An 18,047-nucleotide genomic window follows, 5' to 3' on the forward strand; every position below is an offset into this window, starting at 1 on the left:
CATGCTCCAGAGTAACATCATTAGAAGAATAATAATAAAACCTTTATTTTACCAGGATGATAACTGAAAATGAGTTCTCAATTACAAAAAGTAACCAGGACAAAATAGGTCACAAACTGGAATATACTGTTGCTTACCAGATAGAACCGAAATGTAACAATGTGTGAACAAAACAAAATTGAGGAAAATTCATAACTGGAATTTGCTAGAAACACTCTTTACTGCTTTGACACTGAAGTTTTAAAGATACCTGCAACACACTTAATTACATGCCCAAGACTCAACAGAAATTTAGCCTGAGTCCATCAGCAAACATATTCTCCCAAAATCACTGTCCAACCTAACCCTCCCAATTTCATAGAGCTGTAGGGTGCTCTGCAGAGAACTAGAATTGAAAAAGTGCTAAATATAAAGGAATGCATTTCACTAATAAATGCTGTGTATTGTGGGGGGTGTTTCCTCTTCTTCTCTTCAGCATTTCTTGGTTTAGTAATCTCCCTCTCCTCTTCATTTTGTTTTTTTCTCCCACTCCTGTCATTTAATTTACTCTCTCTCTTATATCTGTTTATCATCTTCTGCTTTTAAAGGCAGCACAAGATCTTGCATTATCCTCTTCCTTGTTTGTTTTTCCCCTTTGATCTCAGTTTGTCCAACGCTTCCTTCTAAATGTTCTTTCACTGTTCTGATTTCCCCAACCCCACTCCATAGTGCTACATTTTCACTGCAAAGAGTTGTGCTTTTACATCAAAGTAACTATCCTGATGTAAAATCCTAGTGGAAGCAAGGCACTGTAGTTTTATGTCAGTGTAGCTAGTCAAAGCCAATTCTAGTAAGGGACAAATAAGACTGATCTTGACCGGCTACATCAAGGTGAAAATTACCTGCATCTTGTCTCCGCTAGGATTTACACCAAGATCTCTCTCAATGTAAAAAACTTTTTAAGCTAAGACAAAGCCTTAGGGTTTATGTACACTAGGTGTGTTACTAGATCATATTAGCTAATCAATCTAACGAATACCTTCTATGACAAGTTGTTCTTTAACACAATTAGTAGTTAGCAACTTGCCTTGCCTCCGTAGAGTTTCAAAAGGAATTAATTAGCTACTCCATCTAGCATCACACCTTTAAATCCTACTTAAAACAAGACTTTAGGGTTGAATGGACAAGCTCTGCTCCTGCAAAGTGGGGGGTTGGAGGGCATACATGAGAAACCCCAAAATGTAAATGCAGAAGAGGACAAAAAAGAGGGACCCCAAAAATCCTAGAATTGGAGTTAGGGAAATGATAGAAAAATCAAAGTATCAAATTACAATTTTGGGGAAGGGATTAATGTGTGTTTCTTACAGATGCTGTCTGTCTAGCTATCTGCTTCAACTAATTTGGTATGAAGTAGGGTTGCCAATTTTGGTTGGACATATTCCCTGAGGTTTCATCACGACAGTCTTTAATTAAAAGATTAATTTTTGTCCTGGAGTCTCCAGGAATTAATCCTAGAGGGATGGAAATCCTCCCTACAAAGAAAATATTCAGAGAGCAATCCTCAAAAAAGTAAATTCCTCCACTTGGAAGGCTGATGGGCAAATTAAATTAAAGCCCTAGCTACAGATTCCAGCTCTCTCCCAGTGTTACTTTAATTAGAAATAACCTTGGTTCTGTTTTTAAATTTCTTCTATGCAGTGACATTATCAATATCAGTAGCAGAAAGGTGGACAGATTAGTAACAGCATTTGGGTGAACAGAGAACCCCAAAATCAGTGTATATTTGTTCATTTTATCGCTGAAAACGTTTTGATCATGCAGTAGTGGAGAAAAATAAAATCTAGTCTGCAAAATATTACTCAGTTAATATTTAACAACCTTAAAACTAAAAGCATCTTAAAATTTGACAATTTTTAATTGAAACTGGCATATCAAGTATTTTTAAAATTGAACCAGTGTAAGTTCTAGGCACTGGAGTACATAGCTAAAGATGCTTCATAGCAGACTAACATGTGTACCATCTTCTCTGTAACTCATTTAGTAGGAACATTTATAAACAAGGTAAAATATTAGGAGATGAGCAAGCAAGAAGAAAGCAATGAGCACTTCACACAACAACATTGCTACATGATCTACCTATACAACAACTTCCAAGCTTGCCTGACAGGAAGCTTACCATATCCTTCCAGTTAGAATGCAGGTGCCACTACAGCTTGTAAATTGACAGATATATTAAGAGTGTATGAGTAGTAACTTACAGGTTGCTTCTTTTGTCCATTTTCAGCTTTAAGATGAGCAAATCATGAATTTTCTCATTGTAGACTTCAAAATAGCTCATTTCAAGATGGTACAAATTCTAATTTAAAAACAAATTATACGAGTGAGATATTCTACCAGACTTCTTTTATCATTTCCAGTCAACAAATTAATGGCAGCTGCAGGTATTCTACACCACCGTTGCAAGCTTTAGTTTCAAGTCATCTTCCAACAGCAAGATCCTTGACAAGAATCTTAAATATACAAACTTATTACAATTCTACTCACTGCTTTCCGCAGCCATGACACGTCATGTTTAAAAAAACACAAAACAAAAAAACCACAGCAAGCAACCATTGTGCTTTTAAAACATAAAAAAAAATTATTCGCTCCTGCAGGAGTCCCATATTATTTTATGGACTAAGTTTGCACAGTATGATACATGCAATACATGAAATAAAGATTCTGACTGGTGGAGCTGGCACACTTTGGTGTTTATTACCATGTCTCAGAAAAGGGACATGCATTTTTATAACTGGTATCCACAATTATCTTAATTATTGAATGAGCATTTTCTGTGTAAGTACTCACCCCTTCACTTAAACTCCTACAGTATTTATAAAATTAAAATATGTTGTCTAAGGAGCAAAGACGACTGAAGTAAAAAAAACTGACAATGCAGATAAAAATAGAACTTGGATGATTAGGGCAACAGAATCACTTATTCACAGCACATAAGCACAGACACTTATATCCATCTATCGGCATTCATTAGAAACTATAATTTGATGTTGAATTTAGCAATAAAGAGTAATATACTACTTAGATTCCTCAATGCCTAACAAACCTTTATAATTTCTGTGCCTCACAGTAAAGCAAAATGATTTATAAGCTTTTTAGCTGTGAATACCAATATATTTATGTATGCTGATGTGCTGAATAATACTTTGGCAATAGATAAGAAATTCCAAGCAAGTTAAAACAAAGAAACCTTTCTGTATAAACTTCACTCAAAATTACCTTCACTATTTTATATCCATCAAAATTTAACATTTAGTCACCAAACACTTGTATGCAGCCTTTTCTTTCCTATAAGAAAGCAATTATATGTTCCTGATCTCTAGTTTATCGTTACATATGTGAACAATAGCATCAAAGACGTAAAAATAAGCCAGATGTCCATCTGTTTTACATTTAATATCTCCTTCAATAATAATCTAAAAAATCAGATTTATAAACTGAAGAAAGATAAAAAACATTCTTTCTAGGGAGCATCCATACCATTCTTACCAAGGACTGCATCTTGTATTTGTAGCAAGGTGAGATTTAGCTGTCTCAGTCCTCTCTTAAGCTCTCTGGTCTAGGTAAAAAAGTACAATACCAAAAAACAGCCAGCTCTACCAAATTATTCGGAATTCGCTTTTAGCAAAGCCTGAAACCCAGTAACCATAGAAACAAGAAAAGCACATCTCTGGAAGAACCTCTAGTGATAAGAATCACCCAACAAAACCCCAATCCATCCTTCTCTCTGGATAGCATAGGTATACACGGTATATACATACCAAGTTACCATGAAACACCACATACAGATTAGCCATTGTCTTAATCTGCTCAACAGCCCTCGTGACCCTTCTGCTAGACTTCCTCTCAAAGATTCCAAAGCAAAATTATAGAAGCTGTAATACTTGTTTTCAACTAATTGCAGATTCTTCAGTTTGGATCATTTTTTGTTTGTTGATCTCTCCATCTGATAAATGTTCCTCTCTGCATGAACACCACAATTTTTCTCCTTGAAATGCTTTTTGGCTCACTAAACGATTCAGTTTCAGCATCCTTTCCAACATGCTAACTTGGAGTAATGGGACTGTCCTGCTCTTCCACAAACTCTAGCATATGCAACTGCTTTCTTCAGATGGCATGACCTACGGTTAATCTAGAAAAACAACTAGGAGTCCGGTAGCACCTTAAAGACTAACAGATTTATTTGGGCATAAGTTTTCATGGGTAAAAAACCCACTTCTGCAGATGCATGGAGTGAAAATTACAGAAGCAGGCATTATTATACATGAAGAGAAGGGAGTTACCTTACAAATGTATAATACCACCTGCATCTGTAATTTTCATTCCATGCATCTGAAGTAGATTTTTTACCACGAAACTTATGCTCAAATAAATTTGTTAGTCTGTATCCACAAAACAATGAGGAGACCGGTGGCACCTTAAAACTAACACAGCCCCTCCCCTGATATGTTACTCTAGGTAGCACCAATGCAATGGATGTAACATGTTGCTTTCTAGGGTTTATAACATAGGCTCTAATAGAGTATTGAAAGAACTTCCCACTAAATTATAATCGATCCTTTCCTGAAAGAATCAAACAAGGTACCATAGAGGAACTAAAAACAACCAACCATTTGTTGTCCTGAGAAATCGAGGTTATTATACTGAAAGATGATATCACCCATATAAACTGTATGATAAGACAGATTTGAGGTGCTGAAGTTCAAACAACTGAAAGGCTGTCTCCATTTCACCATGTAAGTTACTGTACCAAAACATATATAATGTATCTGAGTACTAAGAGAAACTTTGGGACAAAGCGTGCATCTTATCTTTGTCCTCCATGTGTCTATCTGTGCTTTGGGACCCTACTTTTTGCCACTTTTTCCTTTGGATAATGAATCCAGGCTTGAGGATCTACAGACTTTATGGAATGTTCTTCTAACTGTGGATTCAGTAGATCAACTAAAAGTAAGTGCTTGTCTAAACACAAAGGTTACACAATACAAACATGCTTTAGTCTTTCCCTTCTTAAAAAAAACCAAACACTTTTAATCCCACTTGTCTTTCCAACTCCCATTCCTTTCATCCGTAAATTCATTTAACAAACTATCTACAATCACTGTCTGGAGTTCCTTTTCTCCAATTCAATCCTACACCACCTTCAATCTAGCTTCTGCCTTCTATACTCTGCTGACCTTGCTCTCGCCAAAGTCTCCAGTTACCTCCTCTTAGCCAAAGCTCAGAACCAGTACACCATCCTCATTCTCCTTGACCTGTCAGCTGACTTTGATATAATCAACCAGGTTCTTCTTGAAGTCTTGTCCTGCGTTGGCTTCTCTGAAACTTACTCTCCCTGTTATTCTCCTACCTCTCTATTGCTCCTTCTGTGTGCTCTTTGGAGGATGCCCCTTATCCCTCCCTTCCAACTTTCTGTGTTCCATTGTCCAAAGATCCAGGGGTTTGGGTCTTTGATCACTTTTGTAACCAATTGGTTAGGATATGATTCTCATACCTCCCTAGGAAAGAGGGTGTAAGGGTTTGGGGGGGATTTTTTGGGGGGAAGAAGAACTCCAAGTGGTCCTTTCTCTGTTTCCCGTTAAATCACTTGGTGGTGGCAGAGTACCAGGTTTAACCTAAGCTGGTAGGAATAAGCTTAGGGTGCTTTCATGTGGGTCCCCACATCTGTACCCTAGAGTTCAGAGTGGGGAAGGAACCCTGACAGTCTGATACCTCCTCATGAATATCCAGCTGTCAGACCAAGTTCAACATGGCTAAACAAAGCTCTTATTCTCAATCACTGTAGACACCACCACCATCCTGCCTGTCCTATCAATCAGGCCATGCCCCAGGTGTCATCTTCAACTTGGACCTCTCTCAGGTCTTCACAACCAGGCTATGTCTCAATCTTGCCAATTCTTTCTGCATAACACCTCTAAGGTATAGCCTGTCATCTATCCACAAACCTTAATTCTTATCCAGGCTGTCATCTCAATTAGTACATACTTTTCTCTGGATATGACAAATGCAATCTAGCCCCACTGATATCCATTTAGAATTCTGCTGCAAATATCACTATCCTAGCTCAGCATTTTGATGCTGTCACCTCTCTTTTTACACCCCTCCACTGTCTTCACCTCTCCTCTATCACATCAAACATAAGCTGCTTGTTTTCATTTTGAAGGCCCTTCACAGCCAACTCACCCCCATCCGCAAAGCTACCTAATTATCCTCCTTGAAATACCTCCTTTAAATGCTCTTTTGTCTTGGTACCTACAAAAATTTTGACAATAGTTAAGATGCTGGTGTACCAAGACCACTGCCTATCATTCTGACCAGTATTGTCTTCACTGTTTCCTTGTACTCTTCTGCTAGTATGTCTATATCCATCGGATGTCTTATATTTAGGTTGCAAGCTCTCTGTCTTTATGTTTTGCATCTGCACAGGCCCTAGCACAATGCTCCATAACTAGGGCCCCCAGGCACTATGATAATACAAATAGTGAAAGTGGTACAACCCCATTAGCGAGGATGCAATTATATCGTACAGCTACTCCCATATGGGAAGGGGAATAAGCTATACTCCAGTATGAGACACCTTTACACTGATATAACTGCATCCACTCTAGGAGTTGTGTCAGTATAACTATTTTTGTAAAAGAGTCACATACACCAATACAAAAATTGTGTAGAGATCAGGCCTAAAAGATTGTTCTTAAGTAATTCTGGAGCTTTACGTGAACTAAAAGATGACTTCACAATCATTTTAATATAACCAGAGACAGTTCATCTAATTATTCAAACTTTGGTTCTTTTTCATGGTTTCCTTTTTTCATATTATGCTTACCCATGTTTATCCCAAAAGTAATTGTTGTAATAATTTTAATGAAGAAGGGCTTACATTCATTAAATTAGGAAAGGATTGCACATACCCTAGTAAGAAAACTGAGGTCTTGACATTAAATAAGCTGTGCTCTGAGTAAACAGAAAGGCTGCTATACAGTGCAGACTTGTCCAATAGTAAGACATTGCCAAGACTAGGGAGAGGGAAACACAGATAACCACTGCCATTTACACTGGGGATCTCTAAAATCTCTCAAAATTTCAAAATCAGAAAAGTTTAGAGGACAGGTAGTTGTTTTTAAATAGAGTAAAAATAGCTACCATCATGCAGGTTTTATTTAATTATTGAGTATCATTTGTATACAGCACCACCAGTTGTGCTAGGATTTTTATTTACCCTTCTTTCTGTAAATTTTTATCTTTTAAACACAAAAAGTATATATTAAAAAAACCACATAGCCTTTTGGAACAGCACCAAGAGTATGTACATACCTCTTTTTCTATTACTCCTGATACGGGACTATAGCACAATATATGATTTGAATTGTCTAGAGAACGTTGCTTGTCACTTCTAGCAAAAATAAAATTTAAAGCAGCAGCAGAGTACAGAAACTAGGAGGAAGTAAAATAGCACTAAAGAGTAGAATGACAGAAATAGCAAAATCCTTGATAACAATATACCTTAATTCAGTACAGCCGCAACAGAAATAAGCTTTCTGACACAATACCTGCTGTGTGTCCATTTGTGCTATTTGAGTAAAAAGATCTTCACAAAATCTTGGAATTATTCCTAGTTCTTCACCAAATCCCATCATCCTGTAATTACAAAAGAATGTGTACACCAGGGGTCGGCAACCTTTCAGAAGTTGTATGCCGAGTCATCATTTATTCACTTTAATTTAAGTTTTTGCGTGCCAGTAACACATTTTTAGAAGATCTCTTTCTGTAAGTCTATCATATATAACTAAACTATTGTTGTATGTAAAGTAAATAAGGCTTTTAAAATGTTTAAGAAGCTTCATTTAAAATTAAATTAAAATGCAGAGCCCACCGGATTGGTGGCCAGGACCTGGGCAGTGTGAGTGCCACTGAAAATCAGCTTGCGTGCTGCCTTCGGCACCCGTGCCATAGGTTGTCTTCCCTTGGTGTACGTACACACACACACGTACGTACATGTATTTGTAGTTTTTTAGAAGATGTTTACATTTATCTGCCTAATGTAAATATTAATCATGTTGCAGTTAAGACCAGATAGAACTTAGATAATTTTTTGACTTCAAGGTCCCAGAGACAAAGACAAGGTTTTCATCTTGAGGCTAAAAGACCAAAAACATCAAGACACTTGATCACGGCCTTGGCTAAACCAAAAGACTACTCACGCTTGATCTTAGCTCACAGAGAGCCGAGAAGCAATTTACAGTTCAAATCTCAAATGCATTTCTAAATTATGTAAATACTTAATTATAGAAATAAATCAGAGACATGTAAGGATCAAGAAAAAAAAAGTTATCAATACCTGACCTGGTGTATACAAACCAATTTATCCTCAGATTCCAAATTGATGTTTATGGGCCTCCCTTTCAAGTCCTGTCTACCAGTCCAACTTCTTGAATTCATTACTACTAATTTTATGAAAAATTCATACTTAAACACATTTCAAACTATACCAACATTTATTTAAAAAAAAAAAAATAAGGCATAGAGGCCAATTCACTTGAAGACCACCAGTTTGTTCGAAAATAGATCTGGCATAATTGTTCCTGTACTAATCACCTCATTAGCTCCAGTTTGTACCCCTCTTGATTTGAGTTTTGCATCTTTAGTTCAATTTAATTTCAGTTTCAATTCAAAAAAATAGACATTAAGTCGGCTGGTAAATGTTTACATTAATAGCTGCAGTAGTATAAAGAAATCTGTGCTGAAACTATAATCCCAACACAGTACTAGTTTATTTCAAACCTTAAAACGCTGTAAAATGTGACCTAGTTTAACATGAAAATGAGTACTGTCCTCTTCATTCTCCTCCCCTACACAGCTACTGAAAAACTTGTTTAAAAAAAATCATATAGAATAGCCATTGTTCAAGTAGGAAGTACAGTGTCTTATGTACTTCTAGTAAAGAGCTATGCAATCATAAATTAATCAAAGCCCTGCACAAGTGTTGTGCCAACATCTGAGAACTGTGAAGCTGAGTAAAGAGAGGTACAAATCAATGTTTGCCAGAGAGAAAAATGACAAAGTTGGGATAGAACAAGTCATTTTCAAGCTTTTAAGAAGGCTGCTACAAATATGACAATTTTATACTATAGAAAGTATTGAATGTGTGTTTTAGTCCACCTTTACTAAATACTTCATGTCAAAATTAGGATTTCAAAAGAATGACAAATTTTAAAAAAATACACTGTCTAAATATTTTCAGTTACAACTTTTGCAAATAACTGCTGAAGATAATTACAACAAGAAAAGTTTAGAGAAAAAATTAACTCCCCCCCCCATTTCTTTATTTGTGCATTTGGCAGTACTTTGCATATAGTCACTTTTACTCTTTCCTTGTAGTCCATTTCCCTTGATTGATGTGTGGGTGTTGGGAGAAGAATCAGTTGTTAAAGACACCAGAGCCTCTACTGTAGATGCAGCATGTGCCAACAGTAGTAATTTTTTTGCATATACACTGAGTTGCATCTACACTGTGGGTTTTCCGGGCTAAGAGTGTAGAAAAACAAAAAACAGTCCCTAGCCAATATAACTGTGTTGCCAAAACTTTGCATAGACTAAGACCACGTCTACACTAAAAGTTTAGGTGACCTAATCCCCATTATAGACAGTGCTAGGTCAACAGAAGAATTCTTCTGTTCACCAAGCTATCATCTTTTGGGGAGGTCAATCAACTGCAGTGACAGGAGAACCCCTCCCATCACTGTAGCAAGTGTCCACACTGAAGTACTATAGTGGTGCAGTTGCAGCATTTCTAGTGAAGACAGCCTAATGTTTGACTGTAAAACCACAAAAATGCGCTGAGGAAGTCAGTGGGAGATACATATATGAAAAAAAAATTTAATTGACTAGATTTCAAGCTGAAAAATGTCTTTTTATAATAAAATTCCCATTGACTTTCTTTAGATTAAATATTTGATGGGGATTGTTTTTAAAAAGACTAGGATCATCTCAAAACATTCCTTCCTTTCATTCCTGAGAAATCAGAGCCATAACTATTTCTGCTTATAGGGCTTCTTTATTAAGCACCATATTCACTAGCATGTCCATTTCACCAAACATTGACAAACTGCAACAAACAAAAAGCGTGGAATTTTCGGAAGCGCTCAGCCTTAACCTTAAGCTAAAAGTTCCCATTAACTTCACTAGAAGCCAAGTTACTACGTAAAGAAGAATTTTTTGTCGTTCGAGGCATTTTCTGGACAAAAGCCTATGTGGTTTTGATAAAGCTGCCTGCCAAATGCTATTCATATCCTCTAGGCACATTGATACATATTTGATTTTATTACAAATATGCAACACTGGAATTCAAATCCAAGATCCTTAGAAGACATACATTTAAGAACATAAGTATGGCCCTACTGTGTCAGACCAAAGGTTCATCTAGCCCAGTATCCTGTCTTCCGACAGTAGCCAGTGCCAGGTGCCCCAGAGGGAATGAACAGAACAGGTAATCATCAAGTGATTCATCCCGTCGCTCATTCCCAGCTTCTGGCAAACATTTGTAACTGCTTTTAAGATAACATTTTTTTCAGTACGGTTTTCTCAATATTGCCCAGCCAAACAATGTTAATTCTACTTTAGCTGAAGCCAGTGCCTCAGACTTGAATTCATTAGATCAAACAATGGAAGTAGCATAGCCCTTGATATAATAGCATAATAATGTATTCAATTAATAGTATTTGCCCAGCTCTGATTGTCTTAATTTCTATTAAAAGAATTACATTTAAAGCAGATTTTCAAAAGCTTAACAAGTCAGTCATTTACAAGCCTATTTAAATTAGGTCTCTTTCAGCAAATCCAGGTGACTTATAAATTCAGCTCCAAAAGAAACATTTCCAAATTATAACATTTACAATGAAACTTACGTATATGATTTTCCAGAACCAGTCTGTCCATAAGCAAAAAGACAGGTGTTGTATCCCTCAAAAGCTCTTTCTAGAAGCGGTACTGCCAATGCCTTATATATCGTCTCCTGGCTGGCAAAGTTAGGATGACAGTGGTCAAAAGACCAGAACGAAAAGTCATAAATGAAGTCGTACACTTGTTTTGTTTCTGGATGTCGCACAATTGTCTCCAGGCCACTCATGGAGACCACCTGGAATGCTTTTTCTTTTCTCTCTCTGAATAAGACACAAAAACAAACTTTACAGATAACTTTGCTTTTAATGTTTCATTTGTGTTATGATGGTCAACTCAATCACATTTTGTGATCAATAATTTTCTTAAGAGCCAAGGTGTTTTACATTTATGTAGAACATCATCATCTAATAAAGAACAGCTTAATTTTGCAGAAAAAAATAAACTTAAGGCTAGGATGGGAAACCACTGGTAGAAAATAGGTCACTGCTCCATGTAAAAGACTTAACTACATTAACATGCTTCTTAATGCTTTTTTCTTTATTTAGAAAGAAATCAGATCTTTTCATATACATTATATGTCAAGAGAATGAACATCTTTAATAGAATGACCATGCTGCCTACTTGATATATATATAAAAATGTTTATGATACCACACATTTAATTCAGCTCAGTGTATAAAATAGACCTACACCAAAATGAAAAGTTGACTCTGAAATAAAGCTGAAGATTTTTAATATGGTCAAATAAAATACTTGCTATATCCTTTCTAACCATGCACTGTAACTCTTTGCCTAGACGACCAACTGAAATGATTCAGGAAACATTAGCAATTAAACATTACTAACAAACAAATTAAAAATTATATTACATTGCTTCTACCAAGATAATAACGTCATGAGTCTGACGAAAGCTCATGCTCCAATTACTTCTGTTAGTCTATAAGGTGCCACCGGACTCTGTTGCTTTTTACAAGATAACGATTCCGTTGAACATATACTGTAGAAACTATTTTAAACTGTTTAAAACAATCTCTGAAAACAGTTGATTACTAACCTGTCACTGAAGGGCCTTACTCGCACAGCCACAGTCACTTTACTGTTTTCTACTTTGAGAACATTTTCCTCTATGCAAGTGTTCTGAGCTACGGTTTCAACTTTAAGTGCAGCAGGTGGCATAAATATTTGACTCCCTTCTGCCCTGGCACTTCTATGTATGGACAAAGAGCTGGATGCATGGGTGTTCTTTTTCTGTAAAACTTGAAGACAAGGTGTCCTGTTCTTAAGAATAGACATAGCTGGACTTTTGGCATCCTGAAGAGTGCCACACATTGGTGAAGCTTTTGTTCCATCTGTTGTACCACCTTTCCTAGGTGTTCTTTGTTTTTCCAAACTGCCATATTTAGCAACTGAATTTTGTATCCTTTCCTTTCCAGTCAGTTCATTAAAATTATCTTTTTCATTCAGCTTTACCCCTGGGGTCCTGTTAACAAATTTTGTTGCTATTAAATGTGCTGATCTAGGAACGTCATTTTGAATTTTGGCATCAGCAATAGTTGCCCTATATTTCAAACATTTACTATTCCCATTTCCACTTGAACCATTAAGATTAGCAAAGGAATCTTTATTTTTCAGATCAGAGCATCTCTTTTCATTCATCTGACCTTCAACTAACTGAGTACTAGATTTAATGTAATGGGTGTTATTAGTACTAATGCCTGGTGGAAATCCATTTTTGTTGTTTGTCTGTGCAACAACAGAACCTCTATTTTCTATCCCAGGTTCACTGTTCTTATTTGTTTTATGTTTCTCTATTGATCCAGTCCCCAAACGTCGCTTCAGGGTAAGTCTTCCATCTGTTTGGGTACTTTCAATGTCCTGTGCTGTGTTCTCCTCCAACTGTTTATCAATAGAAGGGGATATTCTGCTTGCTCCAGTTCTTCTCTGGAGAGTTAACCTACCTTCGGGTTTAAAGGTAACTGAAGTATCACCTGCATTTTTACAGGCAGAAATCACATAAGTCCTATTTATTTCTTTGGTCTTAGTCAGAGAAAGAGACAATGAATTATCTTTTTCATCTTCTGGTACCTGTGATTTAAGCTGCTGTCCAAACCTGTTGCTTTTAGGAAAGGTATTTTGTGGAGGATTTTTTTGGAAAGAAGAAACACCAAGCACCTCAGTGTGGTTTCTAGTAGGAACTGCGTATATAGGCATTTTGGCTTCAAGCACGTTTTAATTTTAGGATTTAAAGTATACAACCAAAGCTTCTCCTGAGAGATTAAACTTGATTTTTTAATTTTATCTTCTCTACAGTCGAGTGAGCCACCATCCAGCTTTTACATGGAATCTGTAAAAGTAAAGCAAACATATTTATTTTCATCCTGAAGAATGCGAGTTATTTTTACTACAATGTATTCAAGTCCTGTATTGGGAAATATATATTCAGTCTGATGTTTAAAGTAAATGATATCCCCCTTCTACCTCTGTCATAGTGTAATTCCCAGATCTGAACCTTAGCGTCCAAAATATGGGTACTAGCATGAATTTTCCTAAGCTTAATTACCAGCTTAGATCTGATAGGCTGCCACCAATCAGGACTTAGGTAGAGCATCTGATAGACTCTGGTCTCCCCAAACCCTTCCCTGGGGACCCCCAAGACCCAGATTCCTTGAGTCTCACAACAAAGGGGAATGAACCATTTCCCTTCCCCCTCCTTCCTTCCTCCCAGCTCTTTCCCACCCTGGGTATACTAGGAGACCACCGTGACTCAACTCCTTGAATCACCCCTTCCCCATCCCTTCTTCCCCGGAGAGAGATACAGAGATAAACGCAGAGAGCAGGTTTTTCTTCTCTCCTCCCTTTCCTTTCTCCCACCAATTCCCTGGTGAGTGCAGACTCCCTTCCCTGGAGTTTTACAAAAGATAACCAAAAAATCAAGTAGATTCTAAAAAAGAGGAAAACTTTAATAAAAGAAGAAAAAACATAAAAACTGTCTCTGTAATCAAGATGGTAAATATACAGGGTTTTTACAGCTTATAGACAATAGAAAGAAGCTTTCTCCAGCAGAAACACAATTTAAGCTACTTCCAGCAAGTACACATCTGTAAATAAGAAAAACAAATTAAAAGACTATAACCGCCTTTTTTTCTTACTCACTATTCTGAATAGATAAGAGACTGTAGCAGAGAGATTGGCAGAAACCTGGTTGCACCTCTAGTCCCGTCCAGGACCCTGACAGAACAACCCACAAACCCAAAACCCACAAACAAAGGCTTCCCTCCACCTAGATTTGAAAGTATCTTGTTTCCTGATTGGTTCTCTGGTCAGGTGTCTGGGTCCCTGTTTGTTAACCCTTTACACGTAAGAGACATTAACCCTTAACTATCTGTTTATGACAACCTCACACACAACACACACATTTGATTAAAATGCTACTGGCCACAACATTGCACCTCACCCTGTTGGATGCAGGTTTGGCCACAGTGAGTCACACATTTGTGACCAATTGTGATTTTTGCAATTCATGTCTAAGAGAATGTCTACACTGCAGTTGGAGTTATGATTTGAAGCTCACATAGGCATTCCTGTATCAGCTTTAATCTAGCTCAGTGGTTCTCAGCCAGGGGTACATGTGCCCCTGGGAGTATGCAGAGATCTTCCAGGGGGGTATATCAACTCATCTAGATATTTGCCTAGTTTTACAACCAGCTACATAAAAACCACTAGCGAAGTCAGTACAAACTAAACTTTCATACGACTTGTTTCTACTGTTCTATATACTATAAACTGAAATGTAAGTACAATATTTATATTCCAAATTATTTATTTTATAATTATATGGTAAAAAGGAGAAAGTAAGCAATTTTTCAGTAATCATGTGCTAAGACACTTCATATTTTTAGGTCTGATTTTGTAAGCAAGGAGGTTTTAAGGGAGGTGTAACAAATCAGTTACCTGAATGTGGTACAGTTGTCTGGAAAGGTCGAGAACTACTGATCTAACTAGTTCGCTAAAAATAGCAGGGAAGATGCAGTGATGCAGGCTTCAATGCAGGCTAGGAACACAAGTAGGTACCCAGGGTTCTGGGCAGGTTTAGACAGCCCATTCTGAAGCCTATGACACCACTTCTTCACAGCTGTTCTTGGCCATGTTAGCTAGATTAAAGCTATTGTGGGTATGACTACATGAGCTACAATCACATCTCTAACAGTAGGGTAGATGTATTCCAAAAATTAAGCACAGATCCCAAAGAAGCTCCAGATGGTACAAAATGCAGTAATCCAACTTAGTAACATTGGTCATCATGGGCGTGTCACCCCATTGCTCTACTCTCTACACCAGTTCCCAGTTGAAGAAAATCCAATTCAAGGGCTCTTCTCCTGATATTCAAAGTCCTCCATGGAATTACCTCTAGCTACCTAAGAAACTGTCTCTCCCGCTATCATGATGATTTCCCACATCTAAATTCCACTGGAACCATGAAAGTATCAATCAAAAGGAGAAAGCCTGTGAATGTAGGAAGCAGATCTTTTACAGGAACTATACCTAGACTGAAATTCACAAACAGAAAAATTAAGAATCACTAGTAACTACACTATGTTCAGAATCAAATGAGGAACTCATCTATATAGTTTATTTCCCCCTCCCTATATCCCCCCCACACACACACAACAGAGAAAAAAAAAACAACTTTCACTAATCAAGCTATTTCTCCTAGGATGCCAAAGGGAGAAATTTCTTGTGTTTTATATTTTTTAAGACTCAGGAGGCACTCAAGCACTATAGTGTTGGCTCCATGATACAAGTCTCCACATAGATTTGACAGATGAGACACATTCAGATGTGTATCACTCCTGACTATGCAACATTTTAGGTGTGATATGAGTATACAGTGCCTTCGATCATCCAGATCTATCACCTGGAATTTCAAGAAGGCCCAACTGCCATTAAAAGTCAATATGAGCTGGATGCCTAACTCCCTTAGGTCCCTTTGAAAATTGCAGACATTTTACACAGCATCACAGGCCAAAGAGTATTTTAATCCACATGTATTTTGTATTCTATCTAAATATATTGCTAATATATCTTTGAGGTGGATGGGCTGCATACAGAGTGCGGAAGGTTGACATGACAGCAGGGAGCCCCGTGTTAGTTAAGACTAAAAAGTTTAAAGTCTATCCATTTTTAACTTTTTTTTGTTTTTGGATTTGATAGTGAGAAAAAGCTTAATTTTCTTCCTATAGTTAATTTCTCTCTCCAGTTCTGCACTTTTCATAATTACAGGGCAGAGTTTATATAGCTCAAATGCTGAAAAAAGAGCAAAATACAAAAACAAAGCCTATTAGCCAGCCATCAGCTTGATGTAAGAAACTACTTCTACATTATTTGGAGTTTGCACAAAGAGATTCGGGAGTGTTCCCTTTGAGCAATGATTTATGTTACATGCTTTTGGGTCATTTACTACTATGGTCTCTAAATTATCCTTATCTCATTTTGATTTGGATTTAAAAATGCTTAAGACTGAAGATACATTATCTTTCTTGTTCGTATATAGTTGTAATTTGTAACTACTTAAGGAATAGTACTTCTGCAGCAAGATTAATCTCTCAGTTTATAGCTGCCTTCATTTTATGAATTTTTGAAAGTAATAAAGAAAATATACATTTATAACTGAACTCTGTTTAGACATAAAATCCAAGTGTTCAAAATTAGGTTAAAGCTTAGAGAGATCAATGAGCTATTACTCTACCCACCAAACCATTCTCTTGAGAAAAAGCCGGTCAGATAATTTGTTACGATTTTTTTTATAATCACACACTTTTACTTTTATGCCACAAATGCAGTGGTGCAAGTCTATGAACTATCCCCAGTACTAGTACTCATTTAGTAAAGATACAATGTTTGGCCAGGACATGTCAAAAGTACCATATTTCCCCAAATGTAATTTTAACAAAATAAAGATCCCGCTACTGGCAACAGATGTAATACTCTGTTGGCTGAGTGCACTTGGCTTGGGAAGGCAAGGCAAGGCCACGATCCCTTCCTCCCTTCACAGCTGTCTCAATGTAGTCAACATCTTTCTTGCATTCCTGTTTTTCCAAGTAGGGTAACCCATTATCCAACTGTATTGAGAGGCACTGCGAGATCTGAGGTGGGTCCGTTTGGAGCCTTCTTTTAGAAGGCAGAGCTCCCTGGAAGGGCAGGTCCCAAGGCAGCAGTTCAGGGCTGACCCCAGCCACTTGCAGATGCTGCGGCTAAAGGGGATTAACGAGGTGTCCTGTGCACGGAGCGCAGGCTCGGCAAAGCAGGGCCCCACCAGGACCTTCCTCGAGGCTGTTGCCTTGCACCTGGCCGGGTGCGTCAGGGAGCAGTTAGCAAGGCCCTGCCTCAGGGCAACGAGCCCCGGCCCGAGGCATTCAAAGCGGGCACGAATGGCCGTACTTTCCCTGAGCAAGGGGGGTGGGGCGGGGAATCTATTCCATTAACAGCCTCGTAGCCCCCTCATCGCTGGAGAAGGGCCCGGCTTGGGAAGGTGGAGGGAGAACTAACAGCCCCCAGGGGTACCCCAACCCCCGAGACCAATGCGGAGCGGGGAAACGAGAGCACGGCACTTCCACTGAGAAACTAGCCCACCCCCGGGCTCCGCGCAGCGACCTCACTTACCTGCCCCCAAGCAAGAGCACCAGCGACCGCCGCCCTCCAGCGCCCTGTTCGAATGCGCCGCGCAGCCCACGATTGGCTACAGCACTGGTTGCGTCATACGCAGCACGGGCGGGGCGGGTCCTAGGCGCTGTCTGGGAAACGGTCTTCCCTGAGCGGCGTGGTTGTTTATGCTCTGGCCCGGGGAGCTCATTGCCGCGCGCAATGAGGGAGGCTCCCCAGGTCGCCAAAGCCCGTCCCCAGGGAATTCCCCCTGCTCTTCCCAAGGGGAGACCCTGGCATTGTGACAAAATGACCTGGCGCTGAAGCAATGGGGAGAAGGTTCCCCTCCCGAAAGCCGTTTGGGAGGTGGGAGAAGGTTCCCCTCCTGAAAGTGTCCCTGTCTTACTTGGCTCCTATCACCTCTCCCATCTACCTTGCACAGCACCATTTTCAGCTACTCACAGAATGTTGGC

General features: G+C 38.4%; 2 protein-coding genes across 2 annotated transcripts in view; both read right to left on the reverse strand.

The window, feature by feature from the left end:
- The window catches only part of KIF14 (kinesin family member 14), a 69,627-nt gene extending 67,310 nt beyond the window's left edge, over positions 1-2,317 (reverse strand). The window contains 2 exon segments of the mRNA XM_030573372.1: positions 2,238-2,263; positions 2,266-2,317. Of these exon segments, the coding sequence (XP_030429232.1) occupies positions 2,238-2,263; positions 2,266-2,317 (78 nt within the window).
- Positions 2,318-3,338: 1,021 nt separating this feature from the next.
- On the reverse strand, positions 3,339-17,610 carry LOC115656770 (kinesin-like protein KIF14). The gene is made up of 7 exons (XM_030573918.1): positions 17,596-17,610; positions 15,341-15,438; positions 11,990-13,279; positions 10,941-11,195; positions 7,587-7,674; positions 7,351-7,470; positions 3,339-3,452 (listed from the first exon to the last, which is right to left on the reverse strand). The coding sequence occupies exons 3-7, from the start codon at positions 13,144-13,146 to the stop codon at positions 3,339-3,341; spliced, it is 1,734 nt and encodes a 577-aa protein (XP_030429778.1). The 5' UTR covers positions 13,147-13,279; positions 15,341-15,438; positions 17,596-17,610.
- Positions 17,611-18,047: the final 437 nt, after the last annotated feature.

Source organism: Gopherus evgoodei, chromosome 8 (assembly GCF_007399415.2).
Source record: "Gopherus evgoodei ecotype Sinaloan lineage chromosome 8, rGopEvg1_v1.p, whole genome shotgun sequence".
NCBI classification, from domain to species: domain Eukaryota; kingdom Metazoa; phylum Chordata; order Testudines; family Testudinidae; genus Gopherus; species Gopherus evgoodei.